The 23,353-nt window shown below is 34.0% G+C and overlaps 2 protein-coding genes across 3 annotated transcripts; both read right to left on the reverse strand.

The window, feature by feature from the left end:
* Positions 1 to 5,749: 5,749 nt before the first annotated feature.
* LOC132274984 (protein LIGHT-DEPENDENT SHORT HYPOCOTYLS 4) lies at positions 5,750 to 7,327 on the reverse strand. The gene has a single exon (XM_059776365.1). It carries the CDS (start codon positions 6,778 to 6,780, stop codon positions 6,226 to 6,228), a length of 555 nt encoding a protein of 184 aa, XP_059632348.1. The 5' UTR covers positions 6,781 to 7,327; the 3' UTR covers positions 5,750 to 6,225.
* A 6,953-nt stretch (positions 7,328 to 14,280) lies between these two features.
* Positions 14,281 to 23,353, reverse strand: LOC132274983 (putative E3 ubiquitin-protein ligase XBAT35). Of its 2 annotated transcripts, XM_059776363.1 has the most exons (11): positions 23,028 to 23,353; positions 22,519 to 22,633; positions 20,876 to 20,956; positions 20,651 to 20,739; positions 20,440 to 20,531; positions 19,967 to 20,048; positions 17,944 to 18,046; positions 17,780 to 17,854; positions 15,844 to 15,929; positions 14,744 to 15,450; positions 14,281 to 14,626 (listed from the first exon to the last, which is right to left on the reverse strand). In XM_059776363.1, exons 1-10 carry the CDS (start codon positions 23,127 to 23,129, stop codon positions 14,776 to 14,778), a joined length of 1,500 nt encoding a protein of 499 aa, XP_059632346.1. In that variant the 5' UTR covers positions 23,130 to 23,353; the 3' UTR covers positions 14,281 to 14,626; positions 14,744 to 14,775. The 2 variants fall into 2 exon arrangements, with proteins under 2 accessions (XP_059632346.1, XP_059632347.1); XM_059776364.1 differs by lacking the exon at positions 17,780 to 17,854 and having other exon boundaries at positions 23,028 to 23,351.

Below are 23,353 nucleotides of genomic sequence, written 5' to 3' on the forward strand. Positions count from 1 at the left end.
TTTGCCGACACGAACGACAGGTAAGCACGTGGGATGGGCCAGCCGAGCAGATGTCCGTGGGCCCAAACATGGACTTTATGTCTAATCAAAATCCACTGCCGATTAGGTTTTGGCTGGTGAAGACGAAAACACAGAGTAGGCTCTCGTACGCGCTTCTTTTAGTAAAAAATTAGGATCTCAGATTCATGTGAAAATGAAAAAAGTTATGGAAAACGACAGCATTTATAAGCATAAATTTGTATATCCATCTATCTCTATATATATATATCTATCTATACACACACTGTAGTAGTATAGTGTTTGCTCAATACTATCGTCCGATCCATTTTCTTCTTACAGTACAATGTAACCCACTCATGTTTAATATCAATAACTTCACATTTATTTCTTCAAATACTTGAATAGGTATACTTACATATATCCATGTATATAATATTATTCTCTAAAAAAATTTAGGTTTGTTTTATTTCAACATGAATATATTGTACTTTATGTGAATAATTTTGTACGTGTTTCTAGGTGATTTACAATAGACCTATTTGAGTGCGTATGTCTATATTCTAGATTTAGCATCATTAAAATTAGATATTCAGTTTTTTCTTCTTTGTAATAAATGAAAGATATTTAGATTTCTAACTTTATTCACACATATGCATGATAGGTTAAAATAGAAAGAATTAAGTTTCATGTTTAGATAATCTATTTTCTCTAAAATATGTTGGAAATATTATTTTTTATATGAAATTAACCAAATGGCATTATCTGTATATATAGCACGGGTGTCAAAATACGATACACAATAGTGCATATATTTTTGGAAAAAAGTTTTCAACACATATTGTTGATGCGTAAATCCTTCCGACTCGGAACAACGGCGTTTACCTACAAAGGGATGTCACCTCGAATGGCACAGTTGGGGTGTCAGAGATCAAGTTAGTACTTGTAATCGTATCACAAAATAATTATGTATAGTTTGTTTAGGGGTTTGTTTTCGTACATTCTTTAGGTGCCCTATTTATGGCTGTCAATCGTAATCAAATTGGTACCGTGGGTGATCTGCTTGTGCGAGATCAGAGGAGATCGTCAGTGGTTATCCTCACGTCGTCATTCATTATCCTAGATAAGAAATGTCATCATTCTTATCCGATGGAAATCTTTATCTCTGATAATGAAATATGTCGAAGTCCGGCTGGTCAAGGTAGGTTATTTTTCCCTATCATATATTAATTTTCTTTCTCATTTTTATTTCAATAATATAAAAGATTACAAGAAAGTATGGAGAATGGTAGAGACGAGGATTCTAGACTATGAAAGAATTTACACAAATAGGTATATTGTAGAATATTTGAAGACTAGATAATAATTTGTAAATATATATATAGATATTTTAGGTGGATAATTTTAGAAACCAGATCTTTATCATAACGCAGGGTAGTTATTAAGAAGGTGATGGCTTTATATATATACTAGTTTCATTTGTAACAAGTTACAAGGGGCAAGTGTGAAGATGAGAATTTTCGTAACAGATAAGAGAGTTTTGTTCGTTTGGAAAGAATAAAAAGCTGAGAACGATGCTATTGCAAATTTACGAATACTCTTGTTGTTAGTTGATACTTGCTTTTGTACACTCATGCATCTGCGCTCTCTTGTTGTTTGGGTATCCTGCTGTTTGAAGGTCCTGCTGTGATTTCTCGTTCTTCTTGCTTTAAAGGTTACAGAATATTGGTTGCCTTATTTCTGGTGGTCATTTGGGGTCTTTTGTGCTGTAACTTGTTTACGGTATGTCATCTGTGCTATATTTGTATTCTTGTTGATCTTTGGACAACATGTCTTGGCTGTACTTGTTTACTGTATGTCATCTGTGCTATGTTTGTATTGTTGTTGATCTTTGGACAACCCTCTTGTTAGGGATGACAACGGGTGGGGCAAGAATTCCATTCCCTATTTCCATTCCCGATGCATTTTTCATTCTCTATTTTCGCCCCCATCTCCCATGTCCGCTTAAAATTTGGCCAGAATCCCCATACTCCCCCTGGCCCAGCCTCATAATTTTTTTAATTAAAACAAAAACACATTTTTATTTTTATTTTTATATATATAATAAATCTAATTTAGTAATAAATTCTTATATATAAGAGTATATTAATAATTTCACACTTAATCGGGGTGGGACGGGACGGGTTCCCATCGACCGAGATTCATAATTTGCCCACATTCCCATCGGGTCGGGGTGGGACGGGACGGGTTCCCATCGACCGAGATTCATAATTTGCCCACATTCCCATCTCCCTTTAACTAAAAGGATCCCCATTCCAGCTATAAATGGGGTGAGGCCCCGGTGGGATGGAAAATTTGCCATCCCTACCCGTTGTTCTAATTTGGACGTCATGTACAGTTTACTTTAATTTATTTAAAGCTCACCCTTTTTCCCAAAAAAAGTAAAAAAATAAAAAATTACGTGTATATATTTTTTTATTGATGTTATATGCTCGCCAATGGTGAAATGTACAGAATTTTAAATTTTCACATAAAATTATTCATTTAGTCTACTTTATGAAAGTATAATCAATTCTGGTAAAACACTCCAAACCATTAACACTACTAAAAATAGAAATTAGATTTTTTACATCTAGAACTTTAAATAGTTTAATATCCCCTCGCTGCTGGTATTAAATGAAAACCTATAACTTTTCTTTAGTACCCTCCGATTTTATTAATTCTTTTTTATTTATTTATTTTTTAGTTAAACAAATCATATTTTATTGTTATTTTATATCTTTGTGTAATCACAACTCAACTCGCAGGTTTAATGAGCTTAGTAAGCGCAAATTGCAAGTGAAGAAATGGCTTCCCTCAAAATAATAAAAGGAAATGAACAATTTTTTTTTTTTTTTTCTTCTAAATTATCAGTTTTAATGGGATCGGTCTTCATAATTAGTGTAGTACAAGTATTTTTACCCTCCAGGCTCTATCAAATATTTTTATGTGAGATTTTTATTTCACATAAAGAATCTTTTGACAGGACATATTTTAAGCACCAGTAACCTTCACATGGTATCCAAGAACTAATGTTTAATGAGTTCATCATAATGACTATAAAAATAAGAAGAAAGACCAGAATCATTAGTACCATCTGAATTTCCCCAAAACCCCAAAAAAAAAAAAAAAAAAACGTTATAGCTCTCCAGCATGCACCATACCTAAGGTGTTCTTTAAAGTAAATTCTTGGCTAAAGGCGAAGGTGAAAAAGTGCTTGGCAACTAAAATCCGCCATATATTATATCTTCTTCTGGGAATCACTTGAACAATGAAACTTCTCCTTCAAATATACATGATAACCTAGCTAGAAGCACACACACAAACACACACACATATATATATAAATCATAGTAAACAAGCTTCAACCAGAAGAAATTTGTTGGTAAAGTTTCTTTTGGGAACCCCTTAATTAATATGGTTTACATTAATTAAATCCCGGGATTGCCCATTATTGGTTGTATAGAAATCTACTTTTGGTTATATGAATTCACTTACTTACCAAAGAGAGATTCTAAGTTCTAACAACATTACTTCAAAATTTTAACGGAAGTACTAGTTCTTCCTTCAAGATTCTTCTGAACAGATTCCCAGACTAAATCATACAACGGAAAGAATATAAACTTTTGAACATAGTTAATACCGATGAAACTAACATGGGATCAAATAATTAGATGTAATTTGTAAATTCAATAGAAAACTGCTTAGTATATAATACATATAGAAAAGAATGGAACAAGAGAACTTATAATGCTGACCCTCTTAATATGAGATAAAAACAAGGAGATGATGAAACAATGCATGAGGCCGGGGCATTCCTTCTTTGGGTTTCGATTATCAGAATGTCGATGACTTTTATATAATAGTAAGAAGTAAATTGAATTCTACAAATTAAGTAGACTAAATTCAATGTAATTTTAATAGCTTTGCATGTAAACTAATCATCCGTATTGAATATATATATATATATATATATATATATAAAGCTCTGATATAGCATGGTGTCCTTTGTATTGAAATTCTATCAAAAACTTCAAAGCAAGAACTACCATAACATAATTAATATCACATAAGTAATTAGACTCTCTTTAGAAAAAAGCTAATAAATCATGAGATCTACTATTAAAATGACCTCAAAACAACTAAGTGCTAAGGGCATGTAGTACTAAATAACTCGTATACACTTTTCCACATTCAACTACATATCTATATTCATTTTACAGTTAATTTAGGTTTTTATGCAAATCACGTGTCTTACTAAGTAACATGACCGAAAATATAGATGAAAAGATGTTTCAGGCAAACAAAATTATAGCATTGAAACAAAAGGAACATTGATAACAAGAAAAGTAATTTAAGGTACTCATAGAGATCAAGCATTTCATATACATGGAGGCCCCTGATCAATCATGAAAACAAATCTTTTAAAATATGATGTAGCACTATAATACCCTCTTGCCAAAAGAAACAAAGAATCCCAACCCCCACCGCCAACAACTAGCATTAAATTTCATGGCGCCAATAGAAAGTGATTTAATTAAATTAATTCTTTTTCTTTTTTTCCCCATTTATGGGTCCCTTTCTTCATATCAAAATCGTACTACATTAACCAAAATGATTAGTGGTAGTGGGATTAGATCCTTTATATGTCATATAGTGATCATTTTAAATCTACAAAAAGCAGAAAATCTAGATTAATCATAAGAGAGCTTCCCTAATCCAAACTTCTACATACTAAAATCTAGAGATTTCAAGAAAAAAGAAAAAACAAATTTAATATATATCTAAGAAGCTAATACAGTATCAGCAAATCATGGGTATCAATAGTTTATAATGTAGATGGGATGTCTTTCAATTTATAGAATACACAGACTATTTTAGTATTTTTGGCCTTACACAGCATGTAGAAATCATTTAAATTAAATAAGAGTGTTTTCCTGGATAGCAGCAGCGGAAATTGGTCAGGTTTGGGATGGTAGGGTTTGTCTTCTTTCCTTGATATGGATCAAATTAATAGTAGCCTTTAGTGAAGACTGAAGACCTAACCGGAGTTCATGTGAATGTACTTCACTAATTTAATGCTATCTCCTATTTGGGGGACATGTAAGACTGATATGACACAATAGAGAAATGGGTGGTGGATTTGTATAATAAATGTGTTGTTATATAGTGTACTAGTCAAAAAGGAGAGATCAAATGAGAGAGATTCAATTAACCAGTAATATTAATTATTAATAATAATAGGAAGGACAAATGAGCTAGCTTTGTTTTATGAGCACTGGCATGTTATATGCAGTAGTACACCCTCTCCTTTTCCAATGGACTTGGTTCATAAATGAGATTCAGTATCATCACAAACTCCATTTTGTTAACCTAATCTAGTAATACTGTAACTGAAAAGATCAAACATTTAAGGCTTCTTCTGAGCTTTTCAGAGTGAATGAAAGCACAATGGAAAAAGAAGAGAGAAAAAGCAAAAGCTCATCTATATTTGCAGTACTATACACAGAAGCCAGAATAAACAAGTATTGATTGGATGCTATGCAAAACTGACATATCTGAACTTTGAGAAGTTAAGTCACCCTTTTTTGCTAAAGCTGGTTCATTTGTCAATGCCCATTAAAATAACTAAAAGAACATAAAGAAGACATCAAATTTGATATATATATATATATATATATATATATATGCTAATCTATTACTACTACTCTAGTTGTCATAAATAACTTTCCAATTAAGTAGCAGTACATGTCTATGACACAGTTTGGAAGTTCAGTCTCATAGATCTTTACTAAAACTAGCAGATCCACTACCACTTCTACAATACTAAAACTACCCATTTTTTTTTTTTTTTTTGGCATTCATATAGCAACAACAATGGGTACTTACTACTACTTATCGTCACTAGTTCAATAATACCCACAAATCTAAAGCAACATAAACAAAGGCTAGCTTACATGTATTAATTAATATTATGCTAGTTTAGATCATAGAGAGAGATCATGATATAAATGAGATTCACCAACAAATCTCACATAAATTCTCCGCCAAGTAAGATACCAGACCTCGAGCCCTGTCCAAAAGGTTGAAGTACAGATAGACTCCAGACCCGAACAGACTTGCAAGAATCGATATTCTCACAAAAGAGTAGTTGATTAATTATTATGATAGAGTAGTGCATGCTTCAGACTAATTTGCACCTGGTGGTGGCAATGCTGGAGGCTGCTTCCTCTTCTTCTTGGCATAGCTAATCCCTCTTGCTTTGGCCTGCGAATCGCGGACTTCACGTAGATAGAGCCTCACTGCTCGAGCTCCAAAGGGGTTGGCTTCCGGGCGGCCACCGTTTTCTTCGTAGGCGGCTCGGAGGCGGCCGATGAGGGCATCCAGGCTGCCCCAGGCTTGGCGGAGAGGGCAGGGGCAAGGGGCAGGAGGGTTAGGGTGTCCGAAGAAGGGGCAGAGTTGGGTGTGGACTTTGGTCTTGCCGAATTGATCGAGGTAGCGGAGGAATTCGAGGACGTGTGCACCACTGCAGCGGGAGAGAGAGAGTGGTGGCCGGTGGTTTCTCAAGTACTGGCCGAAAGTGTTCCAGTCTCGCCGCTTTTGGTTCTCGTAGCGGCTTAGGGTATTAGTAGATGCTGTTGGCGATGACGATGAAGCTGTGGTGGTCATGGTGGTGGTGGTGGTGATGATGGCGGTGGTGGTGTTGTCAGTGGTTGAGGTCTCTCCTTCTGGGATTGAATCCATGAAAAGTGTTTGATATTTTTCTTGAAAACAGATGTGGTTGATTTAGCTGATCAAGTACTAGTTTTATTAGTACTCAGAGATCATCAAAGATAGATGAGTGAGAAAGAGATGATTGAAGTCCAAAATATATAAAGATGATGGATTTCTGGAGAGAGAGAAAGATGGATTTCTAGAGAGAGAGAGAGGGAGGGAGAGGATGATGTGGGATGATAAGGGCTCAACCTCGTTATGCTTTCTGCTTTAAAGCATTGTTTGAGCAATACTAGAAAACCATGAAAGGGTATCTATATATCATGTTTGGTTGGCTTTTATGGGCTGTGTGTGTTCTGAAAATGTTTAGAGAGATTGGCAGATATTTTCCTAAAAATGGGGAGGCAAACTAGTAGTATATAGTAATTACTAGCTTGTTTGTGATTCAGAAAGAGGTGGTAATTGGTCAGTGGGAAGGAATTGAAGATATATAGTTAGGGCTTTTCTTTAATTTGTGGAAATGGAAAGAGGGGTTGGATACAGTAAGGTGAAGTGATGGATGGTGACAACATAAAAAGCTGTTGGAGTTAAAATATATATATATATATATCTATATGTGAAGGAATCAACATAATTTTGTTTCTTCACCAATTTGATTACCTTTTGCATTGATTGACAACACCTTCTCTACAATGACCTAAATACCCACTCGCTACTGTTTTCTCATATGGGAACTATCTTCCAACTAAAAGCTCACACTGAAGGATGAAGAAATTGTTTATCAATCTAGCACGCTCTTTGGACACATGGCATGCTTTTTTAAATTTTATTAATATATATAATTCATTAAGAATTATTGAGAAGAAAATTCAAAACTTAATATGTCTTGTCACATAATTATCCAGTGGATCCTACAATTTACAACTTTGTGAGACACTCGTTACAGGTAAATAATATTGTTACCCTCATTAAAATTTTAATAATGGAGCTCCAAATTGTATAAAAGAAAAAAGGGATTTGGTAGCAATACTATAGCTAATTGAATCAGTACTTTTTTTTTTTCCTCTACATGTATAGGTTTTTTTGCTATTATATTTTTGGAAGTAATTTTGTAATACCTCATTGTTAATTTGAAAAATCAAATTATGGGCTGATCTTAAACCTTCAAATTGTCAAATTATGGATATCCAACTGTGCGCCAGACAATGACATTGTAAATTCACGAGTTCAAAAAATATCGGTTTTTTTTTTTTTTTTTTTTGGTAAAAGAAAAAAGTTAATTGTACCATATAACTTGTCACGGTGGCATCATCACAGAATCGGAAAAGAGAGAGTTGATGTTTAGAGTGGGTAAGTATATTTGTGTTGTCTGGGAAAAGAAAAAAAAAGGTTCATATAATTTGTGGAACAGCTAATTTTGATGTAACTGACGTTAGGATTCAAATCTCACTTATTTATTAAAAAATGAACTTAACATCGAGCTGAATATAGGTGCATGGAGAAATTATCAGAAAATGATGTACTAAGCAATTCAGTTCAATCAAAAGAAAAGTGAATCTACAAAAGTCTAGAATATAATATAAAAGAATTTGGATATGAGTCTTATATATATATATAATTAAATAAAAATGTGTGTGAAAATGATGTGGATGTGAGTTTTGATTGAATTAGATAACCAAGTTGCTTATGATTCTCGAATATCTAATGATGCAAAGTTTTTTTATTTATTTTGTTTTGGTTCTCTAATGTATGTGTGTCTATAGATTAATACAGAAAGAAGAAGAAATTATTCTAGATTTTAGGTAATGATTTTTTTGCATATCCATATTTAGAATTAGATAAAAGCAACACTTCTAATGCACACAATTTGTTATTCTTGCAAGTCCGTCCTCTATATAGCATATTTGGACTCTATATGAGAAATATTGAAGACCATCATGCTTACAAATAAATAATAAGTAATCGCAATGGTGCAAATCTGAGCTTGAAAGTAGTCAGTACGGAGTAAAAAATAAAAAATAAAAAATTAGGCTTATGAAACCAAAAATGAGTAATCTATTTTATGTATCTTTATTATAACAATATATACATGTATGAGTATACAAAATAATGAGTTGCACGAGAGTTTGTCCCTAAGATGATGGGTGTTGTGAATTGTTGCTTTCATATTTCCGTGGAAGAATCAAAGTTACTGCAGATGAAAGACTCCTGCGACTGGCTTCAATCAGATGAATAGAGAGATGGTTTATGTCATGCATTCATGGGTTGAAGAGATGTAACAAAATGTCAAAAACCAGTCATCACCGAGAGAAAACTTTTATCGTGCTTGGATAACACATATTTATGCGTGTGTATATATGCGTGTGTGTGTATGGGCTGGACATGGATGGCCAACTTAAAGTTAAAGAACGATATTGATTTCTCAGTGGTCAATGCCTAACTCAGTTGAAACGATTGGACAATCGTTGGTTCGAGAAGTGACAACATTTTTTGTCTTGTTTTAAGACCTGATCATCTCGAAAGTAGTTCAAACCATCAGTGTAATTAGGAGGTCAAGCAAGGCTTAACCAATTTCTGCATTCCCAACCCCACCCCACCCCACCCCACCCCACCAACACACACACACACACACACACACACACACACAGAGTTATGTAAATACTCACCTTCTCTTCTTGAGAGGTTGTATATCCCATATTGATACGTTTAAGTTTAATTAGACCTTTCAGATTTATGAGTTGGCTTTACAATTTCAGATAGGTTTTACAAAATATGTATAATTTGATGGAACATCACATAAATAAACTTAAATGTTTTTTTCTTCACAAATATCCTTTTCAATTCTTATGGAGACGCTAAATCATTCGCTCATGATTTGAAAGGAGAAGAGATGCCACCGGCTTTAAAAAAGAGAGAAAATATTTATAGATTACGTAAGTTGATTTGATACAATTTAAATAGGCAGGTTTCTTGGTATATTAATTATTTATGTTTTTTTAGTTATATGATTTTTTTTTTTAGTTAAAAAGGTCCGAAGGGGGGAAAAACAAAAAGGAACAACAACTCCAGGAACAACATCTCCTTTTGCAACTACAAAGGAAAACAAAAGCATAATATCAAAGACAATATCAGCCAAAATATAAGGCACCCTCTCTAACCTTCAACCATGGTAGCATTAACCATGAACAATCATCACCATTGCTTAGGATAAGGGCCAGAGATGTCCACTAGATGTGGAGCAGCCCTGCTGGAAGAGTGTCTGTAGCTGTGAGGGAGAAGAGTTCAACTTCAATTCTAAACTATTCCTGAGCTTGAGTTATATGATTTCATATCCAAAAATTTCATGAATGTTTTTATTTGAAATGTAGGTTTTACAAAATATGTATAATTTGATGGAACATCACATATGAAATGAATGTTTTCGTTAAAGTATGCAATTCACTTACCTAATAGGAAATCATATTTGAAATGTAGGTTTTACAAAATATATATAATTTGATGGAACATCACATAAAAGTTTTTTTCTTCGCAAATATCCTTTTGCAATTCCCACGGAGACACTGAATCATTCGCTCATGATTTGAAAGGAGAAGAGATGTCACCAGCTTTAAAAAAAAAGAGAGAGAATATTTATAGATCACGTAATTTGATTTGATACAATTTGAATAGAAAAGTTTCTAGGTATATTAATTATTTATGTTTTTTTAGTTATATAGTTTCATATCCAAAAATTTCATAAATGTTTTTATTTATTTATTTATTTTGATAAGAAACTCAAACGCTAAGATACATATATGATATATAGAGTTGAACTCTCTATATTTCTTTAGAAGGTAAAAAAATACAACATGCATACACACGTAAAGCTTTCATTGCCTTTACTCTTTGGCAAATGAAACTTGGTCATGGTACATAAGCTTTCTTTTTACGTTTTTCTTTCCAATTTTGTACTTGTATGACTATTTAGCCCGCAATACGCAAGAATCTCCTTCTCTTTTGCATCAAATTAAAATGCTCTATAAACATAATTTTGTATACAAAATCTCTTGATGTATGGCTGTGACATTTTAAAATTACTAGGCATATATGTTGATGATGCTTTGTTTCAATTTTTTTTTTGTTCTGGAATGTTAAAAGTTAGGAAGCACGAATATGGACACGGAATATTAGTATGACACGATATAAACACGGTGATACAGTAAATTTTTTAAAAATAGGATATGGTTACATCAAAAAAAAATTTGATAATAAAATATTTTACTCTATATGAAAACAATCATTTTGTTTCATTTTATTCAGTAATTATGAATGAAAAAATGTTTGCTATTTTAAATTTTATATTATTTTTCTTATTAGTCCATAACATAACTAATATATTTAAAATTGCATTGAATTTCATTCTTAAAAAAAAAAAAATTAATTACAAAATAACCCTGTTGTGTTCAGGAGTGTCCAAAACGTGTTCTTATTGTGTCTCAGTCGTGTCTAATCAGAAAATAAAATATTAAAATTTTAAAATACTTCTAGTCGTGACTGACACATGTCTGAATCGCGTTTAAGAGTCCAACACCGCCACGACACCCCTAAATAGAGTGTCCGTGTTTCCTACGTTAAAACAGATTGTACACACTTACAATATGTCCCAAATAAGGCTCAAATACTTGTCCTTATCCATCTTTGCAGTGCATAGCAAGAATAAGCACATGAACCTCAGTCTTAACATAGACGAGATCATAGCAACTGGATTACCGAAATTTGATGAAGCGCATTTTATATTTTATATGCGAGAATCTACATATACATATATTGCTTTTATAGGAATTCTCTCTTAGGGAAAACAATATCACGATATTATCAAAGAGTATGAAGCCATTTTCTATTTTCATTAAAAAACATAATTATAATGACTCCTTGGGTTATTAATATGGGTGGGACTTAGGTGGGCCTAACCTAAGCAACCCGATTCCCGGGCTCGATAGTTATAACGGAATGGGCAAGGTCATTGAGACCATTAGATGAAACTAAGTTTAAATTTTAGAGTCCAAATTTATTTTATGCGGAATTTGGACAAAGATTTTAGTAAAAAGAATCCCAAAGAACCAAAACATAAGAATAATTTAAAACTTTTATACAAGACAACAAGTAAAATAAGGTTATATTTAAATTATTTATGGTATGTCAATCATGAGTAACTTTATTACTTTTAACACGTTTATTTTTATAAAGTAAAAATCTATAGTAATTGAATTTTAGTTAAGGAAACAAAATATTAAAGAATATTACTATTGAGTTTTTTTCAAGTTTTTATTATGGGAACTTTTTGGATCTTGTTATCTATATTGAAACTTGGAATGATTGATATACCTTTTTACTAGAAATTATAAATTATTGCTATAACATCATATTACACATAATTTGGTTGTTTTTTTTCAAACAAAGAGGTTTTATTTTTCCCACGTCAACAAAAAAGAAAAAAAAAAAAAAAAGAGGTTTTATTTTAAGTAAAGTTTATGTCACTATATACTTTAACATTTTATTTCTTACAAATTTATTTATTTATAGGTTATTAAAATTTGAGATGACCTAAGAAACTTGAAAAATCCGTGTGGTATGATGTGAGTTGAAATACATGTGAATTGAAATACAATGAATTTTTCGAAACTTGAGCTTATCGCGGACCAAAATTTTAGAACCTTGAATTTGGTGTCCGCTAATCTCTTGACCCGCCCAAATTCCATCCCTAATTATTAATTCGATTTACTATTTTAGTACTCAACATGAAAGATATCTTTGCCCACACAACGCATTGAACGCATTGGAAGTAACATCAATTGACAGGAACAACTAAACATACCTCTATCTTGTGTGTGGTTATATCAGCATGTATATTCGTCATGAATTATTGAATTGAGCATGGCACATGTGATCTATCAATATCAGATCTATCAATATCAGAATTTTGTGATCACATTTTCTCATTTCCTTTTCTTTCTCCTCCAAAAAAAAGTTTGATAGAACATATCTCCTACATGAAAATCAATTTCCTAATACTTACTTTTACTTGATTTAGTACAAACAAACCAAATCTCACAGATTGTTGTCAAAAGAGTTCATCTTTAAACAAGCCCTAGTGAATCATGAAATTTGGGGTCAGATTAGTCCTTTAAACAAAGAATTTAGCTTTCAATTTAACCTAATGAAATCAGAATCAAGATCTAGATAACGGGCAAAAGATCAAAATTACTTACATATTTTCTCTTTAATTCAGAAAAGAAAAGTAGATTACAGATGTGATATTGTCCCAATCTTTTCAAATACGTGAGACATTATGTGCATAAAAAGTATTGCTCTAGATGAAAATGATACGATTTTCGAATCTGAACGCTGAATTTGCTTAATCCGGAAGTGGTTTAAGCTCAAAACAGACAAAAAGATGTGTGGTAGAGTGTAGCTTATTAGGGTTGTTCATTAACAGTTCAATGGAATCTATACTCCATTGAAACAATCAACCACAAGAAGTTAATGTTTTACCTAAAAGAGGTTGTCACTGATTGCGTCCGTACAAATTTATTAACTTTATGATTCCTCTAAATATAATAATGTTTAGCTTCTTGTTTAATATTGTTGAATTTTATTTTTTTCCAAATTACTCTTAAATCAATATAAAGCAAGTTGGTACGGATGCATTGCATTACAAATATTTAGTTGATTCCCACATTATTAGCAACAAGTGTTTAGTTTTATAAAAGGGTTGTCACCACTTACATTAGTTACAAACTACAAACTTTATTCTGTCCCCAACTTTTTGAAACATCTTTTAGCTTCTTGTTTAATGCTCTTCCAATAGAAATTCCAACTTCCCAACTATCATTTTAAATCAACTGCTGAACATCAACTAGCCAACCTTTTAAGTAAAAAGAGAGAATAGTTCATGCAAAATAAAAAAAAAATAAATAAATAAGTTTTATTCCCTTTTCTATTCAATTCATTGTGTTATTGTAAATGATCATATCATGCAAATGAACATCAACTAGCCAACCTTTTAAGTAAAAAGAGAGAATAGTTCATGCAAAATAAAATAAAAATAAATAAATAAGTTTTATTCCCTTTTCTATTCAATTCATTGTGTTATTGTAAATGATCATATCATGATAAATTTTATTGATTTCTTTTGATATATCTTATGATTGATGTTAATAGGAAAAAAAAAATAAAATAAAAAAACGAAAATCCCTCATACATCATTATTACAACTGTCCCACCAGACTCCTTTTCCCCGAATTTTCTGAGAATTGTCACCACAAGAAACACAAGCCTAACCACACCTTCCTACTCTATTTTTCCTGCTGCATAGATAGGTAGGTAGGTAGGTAGATAGAGAGAGCTTCTTAAACCAAACAGGCCCTCCGTTGAATACATGCAAAAAAGGAGTCTAGTATATGCTTTAATAAATAATGACAGAATTCAACTTGCAAGCAAATTAACTAGAACTAGGATTCAAAAACCAACACTTTTTTCTATAAATACAGATTTCCACCAAAAAATTATGAATATGACATTTCATTGGTTACACAAATGAAAATTTCAATCTTGAGCGTACTCACCACGGCTTATACACAACAAAAGAAGAAAATATTTGTGATATTTACTTACAGAATATATTTCCCCCAATAAACGCAGATCCCAGACATGTTCTAAACTAGTTCAATTGCAATAAATAACAACATATCCATACACAGAGTTCCACAAGTTTGATCATCAGGTAAATCTTACAGTGTGCTTCCTCTCTTGGGGAGAAGCATTGTATTGCCTATATAGTGATGAACGTCAACAAACTTGTACGACGGATGATGATAACCACGAAACTTCAGGAGTCCTACCGTCATATTTCAGAAAAGAGAAAAGAAGTCAGTATATACTCGAGACCTTAAAAGGCATACTCTCTACTTGTAATTATCGACAATCTTATTTTACGTAGCCAAATCTCACTAACCTATAAGGCTTCACCGTATTCTGCTTCAGAAGTTAAACAGCATACAGTCGTATAATCTGGTTGATCTTGGCACGACATACAGGGCAACCTGTTTTCTTCTCTTTGATTGTGTTCAAACAAGACATGCATCCAGCCATGTGGCCACATGGTACACAAGCTCCCTCAACTGGAGCATCTAAACATATCACACAACCATCTTGCACTTCATCTGCCCCAGCAGGTAAGTTCTCAACAGACGGGTAAGACAAATTGACAGGACTGGAATCAATCGGTGGATATTGAACTGGACCATTATCTAAAACCGCATCTGCAGCTATGTTTGCAATAGGTGGAGCTGATGGGACTGAGGCAGAGGCAGAGGCAGAGGTAGAGGCCTCATGTGTTGTTTGGACAACAGCAGAAATGTCACTCTGGGTCTGGACATGCTGAGTTGAATTGCCACTTGGAACACTTTCCTGGATTCCCCACCCATTGCTACTTCCTTTTGAAGGAGCAGGTCCTTCGGGGGCACTCCAACCACTTTGACCGATGATATTCACAGAATTAGAGGAACTGGTGGAGGCAGACACTCCAGAGTTTGCAGATTGAAGGGAAGCGCTGATTGCCATAGCTAATTCCACATCTTCTGCAGTGTGTGGGGCTGTTGGCGGGACAGTTGGGGGAACAAGAGGTGCTTGGGTGTTGAAAGGATATGTTGGATGCACCACCTGAATGTTCAAATAGGTACATTTAGTTAAAAACACATAATCAGAATACAATTAACTATATGCATATATAGGTAGGATATGTAAATTTTGCAGGTTCTTATTTTGTTTGTTCATGTCGAAACTATGACCAATGAAATTGGAATAATAATTTTTTATTTTTTAAATGCACCAATCTGCATAAATATCAGCAGCCAGTAAATTTGAACTGCCCACGAAACTCTTGGATCTCATTTTTTATTAGTCATTTATGATATCACTGAAAGAGGAAACTTCATTAGTTAGCAGTATTAAGTATAAAGCACTGCAATTATCTTGTGTGATTATCATATATGAATTCCGCCAATGCTATGAAGGATAGAGAACAGCAACATCCATAACGAAAGCGTGTTGTACCTGTGGAATTCCTTTACATGCATTGCAAAATCGCTGCAGTAGTTGTTTGTCCCTTTCATTTTCAGGTAGAAGTTTAATGCGTGTCTCTGAAACAGGAGAAAGTAAAATACAGGTGCATTCAAAATGTAATGTTTCAGTATATAAGGTATTTAAAATATAAAAATAAAAAAGCCTACGTAAATATTACTATTATTATTTTCTTATTGTTTCCCATCTCTCAACACACATAAGAGGACAACTCCCAGAAATATTACGTTGGGAGAGAGCAGGAGGTCGGGTAAAACATAAATCCCAATTTCATCACTTTCCATTGTGGACCTTCAGAATGCTCTAGATAAACTATAGGGTTTTTTACCCATAACATAGCCAATAACAGACATATTCCAATACCACCTAACAACTAGGAGGAGATTGGAATAGGGCTTAACCCAATCATAATGAAAGTCAAGCTTAAGTTGATATTAAGCAAATCTTATGCCTTGACATTTTTTTTTTTTTTTTTTGTGGCAAGGTTCAAGAAAAAGCCTGAAGTAAAGCTGTTGAGGCTCAAAATCCTATCCTCATATGGACAATAGTTGCATCCTGCCCTATCAGGACCAATTTCGTTCTTATAGGCAATGTGGTCCAATAAAAGAGTGACACATATCTTAAAAATAATATAATATTAATGAATTAAACCTGTTAAAAAAAGGATTCACCAGGTAGACCCATATGAGAGAAATCACCCCCCCCCCCCCCCCCCCCCCCCCACACCGCACCCCCCCCCCCTCTCTATCTCACACACACAAATCTCCATTCCATATACCTAATTGCCGTCACTCCCCACCTTCCGCCGCCACCACCGACACTACCCACTCTCTGTCCATCTCTCTCTCCACCATCCGTCGGTAAACAAAGCTTCCTCAAACCTACACAGCCTCACTCACATCTTCTCTGTAACAACAAACCAGTGCTCGAAATTGCAACCATCGACCAATATTGTCTCCTTCAAGGGACGATTTGACGGTTGGAATTTGGATCGTTGAGAGAAGACATCGTTTGACGAGTCCCGAAGCCTCATATTATAGATGACAATGGGGAGAGATGGCAAAAGCAGGTGGAGACAGCAACAAGAGGATGGAGGCGTAGAGAGAGAAAGAGAGTAGGAGCGAGAGAGCACCGAAGTGATTGCTTGATTGGTGGTGTGTATGGAGTGAAGAGATGAGTTGCCATTGTGGTGGATTTGGCGTTGTGGGCTGATTGATTGTTTGTTTGGTTCTGGGTTTGGTTCTTGGTGGTGTGAGAGGCGGCGTAGGAGAAGGGTCGTGGATTTAGCGTTTTGGGTTCGGATAATTTCTTGTTTGTTATTCGAGTCCGTGGCAGTGGGGTCTAGGTTTGAGATAGTTTGGAGGGTGTTGTGGTGTGGCAGAGGAACACATGGTGAAAGGGTGGTGGAGAGGTGGAGGGCGACGGAGGTTGAATTGGGAGTATGGGGATTTTGGAAGTGGAATCACTCAGATGGGTAGAGAGATTGAGACTGGTTAACCCGTCATTTTTTACTTTAGGACAGGTGTTAAACTTTTATTAGGCTATCTCACCTATCAGGACAAAGTTGGCCCTGATAGGGCAGGACCCAAGCATTGTCCTTCTCATAGCTTTAAGAATGAGGCAGCCTGAAGCATGTTGTGAGTGACCTGAGTTGAATCAGCAAATAATTTTTAAATGTCAGGCACAGAGATTAATCAGAGACAGGATGTTTTTCTTCTGGCAGAACATGGAAGCTTAAAAATTGGATTTCAAATTAATTTTTATTTAACAATGTCATTGAAGGCTTGAATTAGTGTGGGAGCCGTGGGAGCCCAGGTAAACTCTGAAATCTCAACTCTTATCTCTAAAATAATATATACCTATAGAACGTGAACTTACTTTTAATTAGTTCAAAGTTCAATATACTTACGCCTATCTCCTCGAGGCTTACACCTTGCCTCTCGGGAGGAACAAACACCTCGCCTCCGTCTCCAGCGTCTTGGGACTATGCATGAACATAATAAATTTAAATATATAGATATACTTGCATATTAAATGATAACAGTTATTTTACTAAGTATATTGAGAAATTACTGCTGGAATTATCCCAAGTTATCACTGCAGGATCGGGCTGGTTAAACTTTGGTTCTTCCAAGTTGGCTTTCCACAGTGCAATAATAGTGCGAGGTTGGGCATCCTGCTCATTCAATCAAAACTACTGTATAAATTAATATGTTTAAAAACACATAATCTAGCAGTTATAAATAACAATAGTGGCAACACAAATATTCCAAATGAGCAGATATATATATGTATTACATTATATAAGTTCAAAATTGAATGCAATACATTCAAGATGATTCTAAAAGATCTAATTTTGTTCAACTAACAAACTCTAGCCATTTAAAAGGATCTTCTGATCAATTCATAGATCATAGGAAACCCGTTGGGATATGAATTCCAAATATCACACGCTGCTCACTCAAAGAGAGATACAACAACTAAAAACGAAAGATAGAATGATTTTTTATTTTTTTGAGATATGGAACTATGTGAATAATAGAGAAACTCCATGAAAGAAAAATTAATAATTCATATAAATCACTTAATGGGAAATGCCCCGAATAAATCCACCGAGTGACTAATAATGCACGTAAGTATGATGGTATTGGGCTATGCAGCTCTTTTATGTGGATCATTATTATCAGTAGCACTTCTAGTCATTACATTTTGAAAAGACATAAAGATTTTTTTGTAAAAGCAATCCATTTTACTATGCCAGTGTTCATAAAAAGAGAAAGAATATAGATAAGAGTCAAAACTAAACCCTGAGATGCCTTTCTGGATCTTAATGGAACATGAGAAGCAGATGACTTCCAGAAGAATCTATAAATTTCTTGAAAATCCTCTAAAATCCACTCATTCCTTTCTATGATATATGGTTACTCCATCAAGGTTTAAATTCTACTGGGAGGTCCATCAGAGATCTGAAATTGTTGGATAAATGACAAGAATGATGTTGTTTTTGTTCCTTCCAAGTGATTTTAAAAATAAGAGAAATCGTATTGTCCAATTTATTACTTTTACCAATGACTGAAGAATGCGAATGTTGACATATTAATACAAGTATATAGTAACACTAGTACTTAACTCTTTACAATAAGGAACCTGGACGATAGAACATCCAGTGCAAAACTCAGAAGAAAGAGGACAATGAGATTCCATTTACTACTGATAGCACAAGGTGACAAGGTTGCAAGCAACTGCTAAGCAAATATGAATCTGCACAGTATCATGTCATCTACCTATCTGCTCACGCTACGTGGACCAAGTTACAATCTAATTCCAACTGCAAGTGGATGCAAAAATCCAGGTGGGTCGCAACCAGATGTTTGACTGATCAAAGATGGTAAAAAAACTATGGGCCACTCTTCTCATACCCCTCCAGAAGGGAGCTTATTTTGACGTAGGGCACAATAGATTGGAGAGGGATGCCATTGCATACCTTACATAATCATCACAGCGATAATATTTCCGAAACTGTGATGACTACCACTTTATAGAGAAATTTAAAAAAGAAAAATTCCAAGTATTTATACATGTGCAAAATAGAAATTAAATTTAACTTAAAAATAGGTCCTCTGTTGGCCCACATTTAGATTAAGGGAAAACCACAGCCATGTCCAAAACGGCCACAACATCAGGTGTCTCATTGTGACTTAGGCTACTTAGCAACTTGCTCAACAGCATGTCAAAGAAATTTGTTAATATAAGAGAAACCAATTTTCATAAATCTCCATTATGGCATGAAAGAGACTTCTAACATTAGAATAGAAGATGACAATTAAAGTAAAAGTACATCCCCTCAAGAAGACAAGGAATAAATTTCCATTCTTTCAAGTAGTAATGGGTTAAGAAATACAAGAGCATGTTGAGATTCATTAGGACAATTAAAGTTATACTGATCGGAGTTACTAAATATATTTCAAGAATAAGACTATAAAGAGCTTTTCAAAACAAATGTTGATTGCAAGAAGTAGCAGAATTAAAAAGACAATATGTAAATTAAAAACTAATTGCAACTTTTCAGAGGAGTCACAAGCAGACAGTAAAGTACCTGTGAACTAGAATATATAGCGAGCTCCAACTTAAAAGGCTTTGTAAGATTACGGGAACCACATGGTAAAACAACCGCCCAACTGCAGTAATGCAACATTGATAAGCTAAATATCTAGTGAATTGTGAAAATAGTTCCTTTACTATAAAATACAAGGATTATGTCATTAGCATGTATTAAGTGAAATACATCAATGTATGCCAAGCCATTTGGCTATATTTCTCATGAACATACTAATAAGTGAGGGAGAACCATTAGAAAACATTGAGCAAAGATACAAAAAAAGGTTGTATGACATGATAAGCACCAGAGTGTTGCATGTCAATCACAGCATGCTCCTCGTTGAAATTATATATGTGGGATGCACCCCAAAAAACTGATATGCATGTGGCTCCCAAACATGACACTTAAAGCTCTCTTCTATTTTCCTTTTGTCTACATAAGAACAATTCTGTAAGAAAATGTTATCTTACACTTTTCTTGAAAGCAATTGAGGAGCAAGCACTTCAAGAAATCCTGGCCCATAAAGCTCCCGCAGCCAACCAGAGAATAAGCAGATATGACTCTAAAGCATTATATAAAAACACAGGGTTACATTATTACATAAACCAATCAAGAAAATAAAAAATCCTGCCATTGCACACATTGTATATATGTAAAATAGTGAATGACGTTACAAAATACCTCAATTGCACGGACAACATTGGTGTACCCTTGAACTCTGGCAACATCAAGTGGAGTTTGACAGTCGTCATTCATCAGTAATGCGTTTGCTAAAAATTTTGTACAAGAAAACATATATTCAACTACTGCAGATAGTACATGAGGAATATTGCTTACTGCTGCAAGAAACTTGTAGTTATCATCACAGTAACACAAGGTTAACTAATATGATACTATTACACACACCTCCATGTGAAAGAAGTAACTTGACAGTCTGTTCATGGCCTCTTTTTGCTGCATGATGTAAAGGTGTCCCAGCGTGACGACCTAGAACAATAATTAAAATGAGTCAAATGGGGGTAAAGACAAAACTACAAGCGCATTTTAGAGTGCACTAAACATGACAACCAGCTACTGTAATTGATGAATATGCACTGTTATTTGAGAGGAGTTTCATTTAATTAAGTATTAGAAAATGATGGACTATTTAATGCTACGAATTACAAGGCAAATTGCCAGGGTAAAAAATAAAATTACAAGGCAAATTCAAAACAAATATACACAGACATGCATCAGTAAATTTCAATTTACAAATTGTTTGTATTTGTATTTGTATTTAATTAAAGAATGGGTCTCGAGCAGGGGAAATTTTACAAAGAAAAAAAAAAAAAAATCAGCTCTATAGCCTCTATGTGGTGGCTTTTATTCATAATCTCCATTTCTTATGAGTATATCAAACTGATGCAGCTATTCATTCATATTTTCAGATTATTATTCTTGGAAAAGTTCCATAGAAGTTTTGCAGTGAGTATCTGGTAGAGAATAGTGGCAGCAGCCTTTTAAAGTATATAAAAGGCGTGGCAAGGAGGGTTCTAAGGCTCAAACCTTAATTTGGCACATGCTAGACGATGGGGGGTCCACTTGGAGTCTTGCATAATTAGGGGGTTTGGTCAAATTTCATTATTTTGGTAATTGCATCAATTAAATTATTTGTTACTTTATTAAGTTAGAGTCAACTTTTGATTACCTTGTTTTGGTAAATTGCATAATTAGATTAAATTGCATCAATTAAGTTATTTGTTACTTTATTAAGTTAGAGTCAAGTTTTGATTACCTCCATTGTGGGGTAATCCAAGGGTCATCTTTTATTATAAAAAGGATACTATGTAACTCTGAATACTCAGCGAATGATGGAATCAAATTATCCTTTGAGATTTCTTTGTGAGTGATTCGCAAATTCTGAGGGTGTGAGGCCTTCTCTAGGTGTGATACCTAGGTCCTATTGGAGTGATTCCAATAGGTTTTTCTTTGTTAATTTCATTCATTCTTTTCTACTAACAACCCCTGAATCTTAGCTTTGTTTCTGAATTTCCAGCCCATAACTCTTATTTAGCCTGTTCTTTGTCCTACATCAGTATCACTCAACCTCCTTTCACTACGTCGTTAAATATTCTTTTCTTATAGCTAAAAATCCATTTATGCATATTAGAGAGCCGATTTTTTGGACTCTTTGAGAATTTACAGTGCCCTATGGCCTTGTGTATCTTCTAAGGGTTGCATTCTCCTTTTGAAGGCTTCTTTTATACAAATTTTACTTATCAAAAAAAAAAATAAATAAATAAATAAAATCTATTAATACATTAATACCTTGATCAAAATTCATAATTCTATACTATAATCATACTAATATATGTAGTATCAATTTGTTCTGTTTGTAAAACCTGACAATACATACGAGAACATAAAACTAGGAATGCTATGGTAACAAGCAAACTTCTACAAAATTTCTATTACCCTAGTAAACAAACTACATATATGCATAATATACAACACTAAGTTGAAGTTGAAACCCATAACATTAATCTCAGTAACAAACACAAGAAGCATACCTGGCCGATAAGCATTCACATTTGCACCCAATTCTATCAAAGTTTTTGCTACATTATAAAGTTGTAAATTCATACACGCCACGATCAGTGGAGTCTTCCCTTCTCTATCAACCCACTGCACCAAAACCATCATCTTGTAGTCAAATACATAATCTCCTCTAATTACACACAAACATATGTTTTTCTTTTTTGTTCTTTGGCAAGAAACATACACACAACACTTACACACTCATTTTGCCCCTTTGGGGACTCCAACCCTCACAATCCGAGGTAGAGGAGATACCATTAAGCCACAAGGACCTTGGTAAACATACGTTCAATTACTTAAATTCCATCAAATGAACACCAACATAAAAAAAAAAGTTCTAATATAAATACTGCAATTGTAATCTTTTTGGTAAGTAGATATTCGAATTCGCATATATTTGTATGTGTGTATACACATAGATACACGTATGTATATGTACACGGAGATGATGAAAGATGTAGTAAGGGAGATGATTGGGTACCTCGAGGCTTGCGCCTTCTCTGCATAGAGCTTTGATCCCTTCTGTGTTGCCATAATTCACTTGCTGATACAGCAATTCGCCTTTGGATTGTTGTTGCCCCATTGAGTTCGAATAAATCTAGGGTTTTGAAGGACAAGATTGAATCTTGGAAGAAATTAGGGCAATACGAAGCTTTTCAGTTCCGGGAAAATGCGAAGAGATGGAAAAATCCACGGAACCAAAATGATCAGAGACAACCAATGTCAGAGTTGAATAATGAAAAGGACTTTTACTAATTCTGCGAAGGTTTATCTTCTTTTTTTTTTTCTTTTTTTTTTTCTTAAATA

This window comes from Cornus florida, unplaced genomic scaffold, assembly GCF_030987335.1.
Source record: "Cornus florida cultivar Cherokee Brave unplaced genomic scaffold, ASM3098733v1 CherokeeBrave_3.0.0_Hap2_Chr09, whole genome shotgun sequence".
Lineage (NCBI taxonomy): Eukaryota > Viridiplantae > Streptophyta > Magnoliopsida > Cornales > Cornaceae > Cornus > Cornus florida.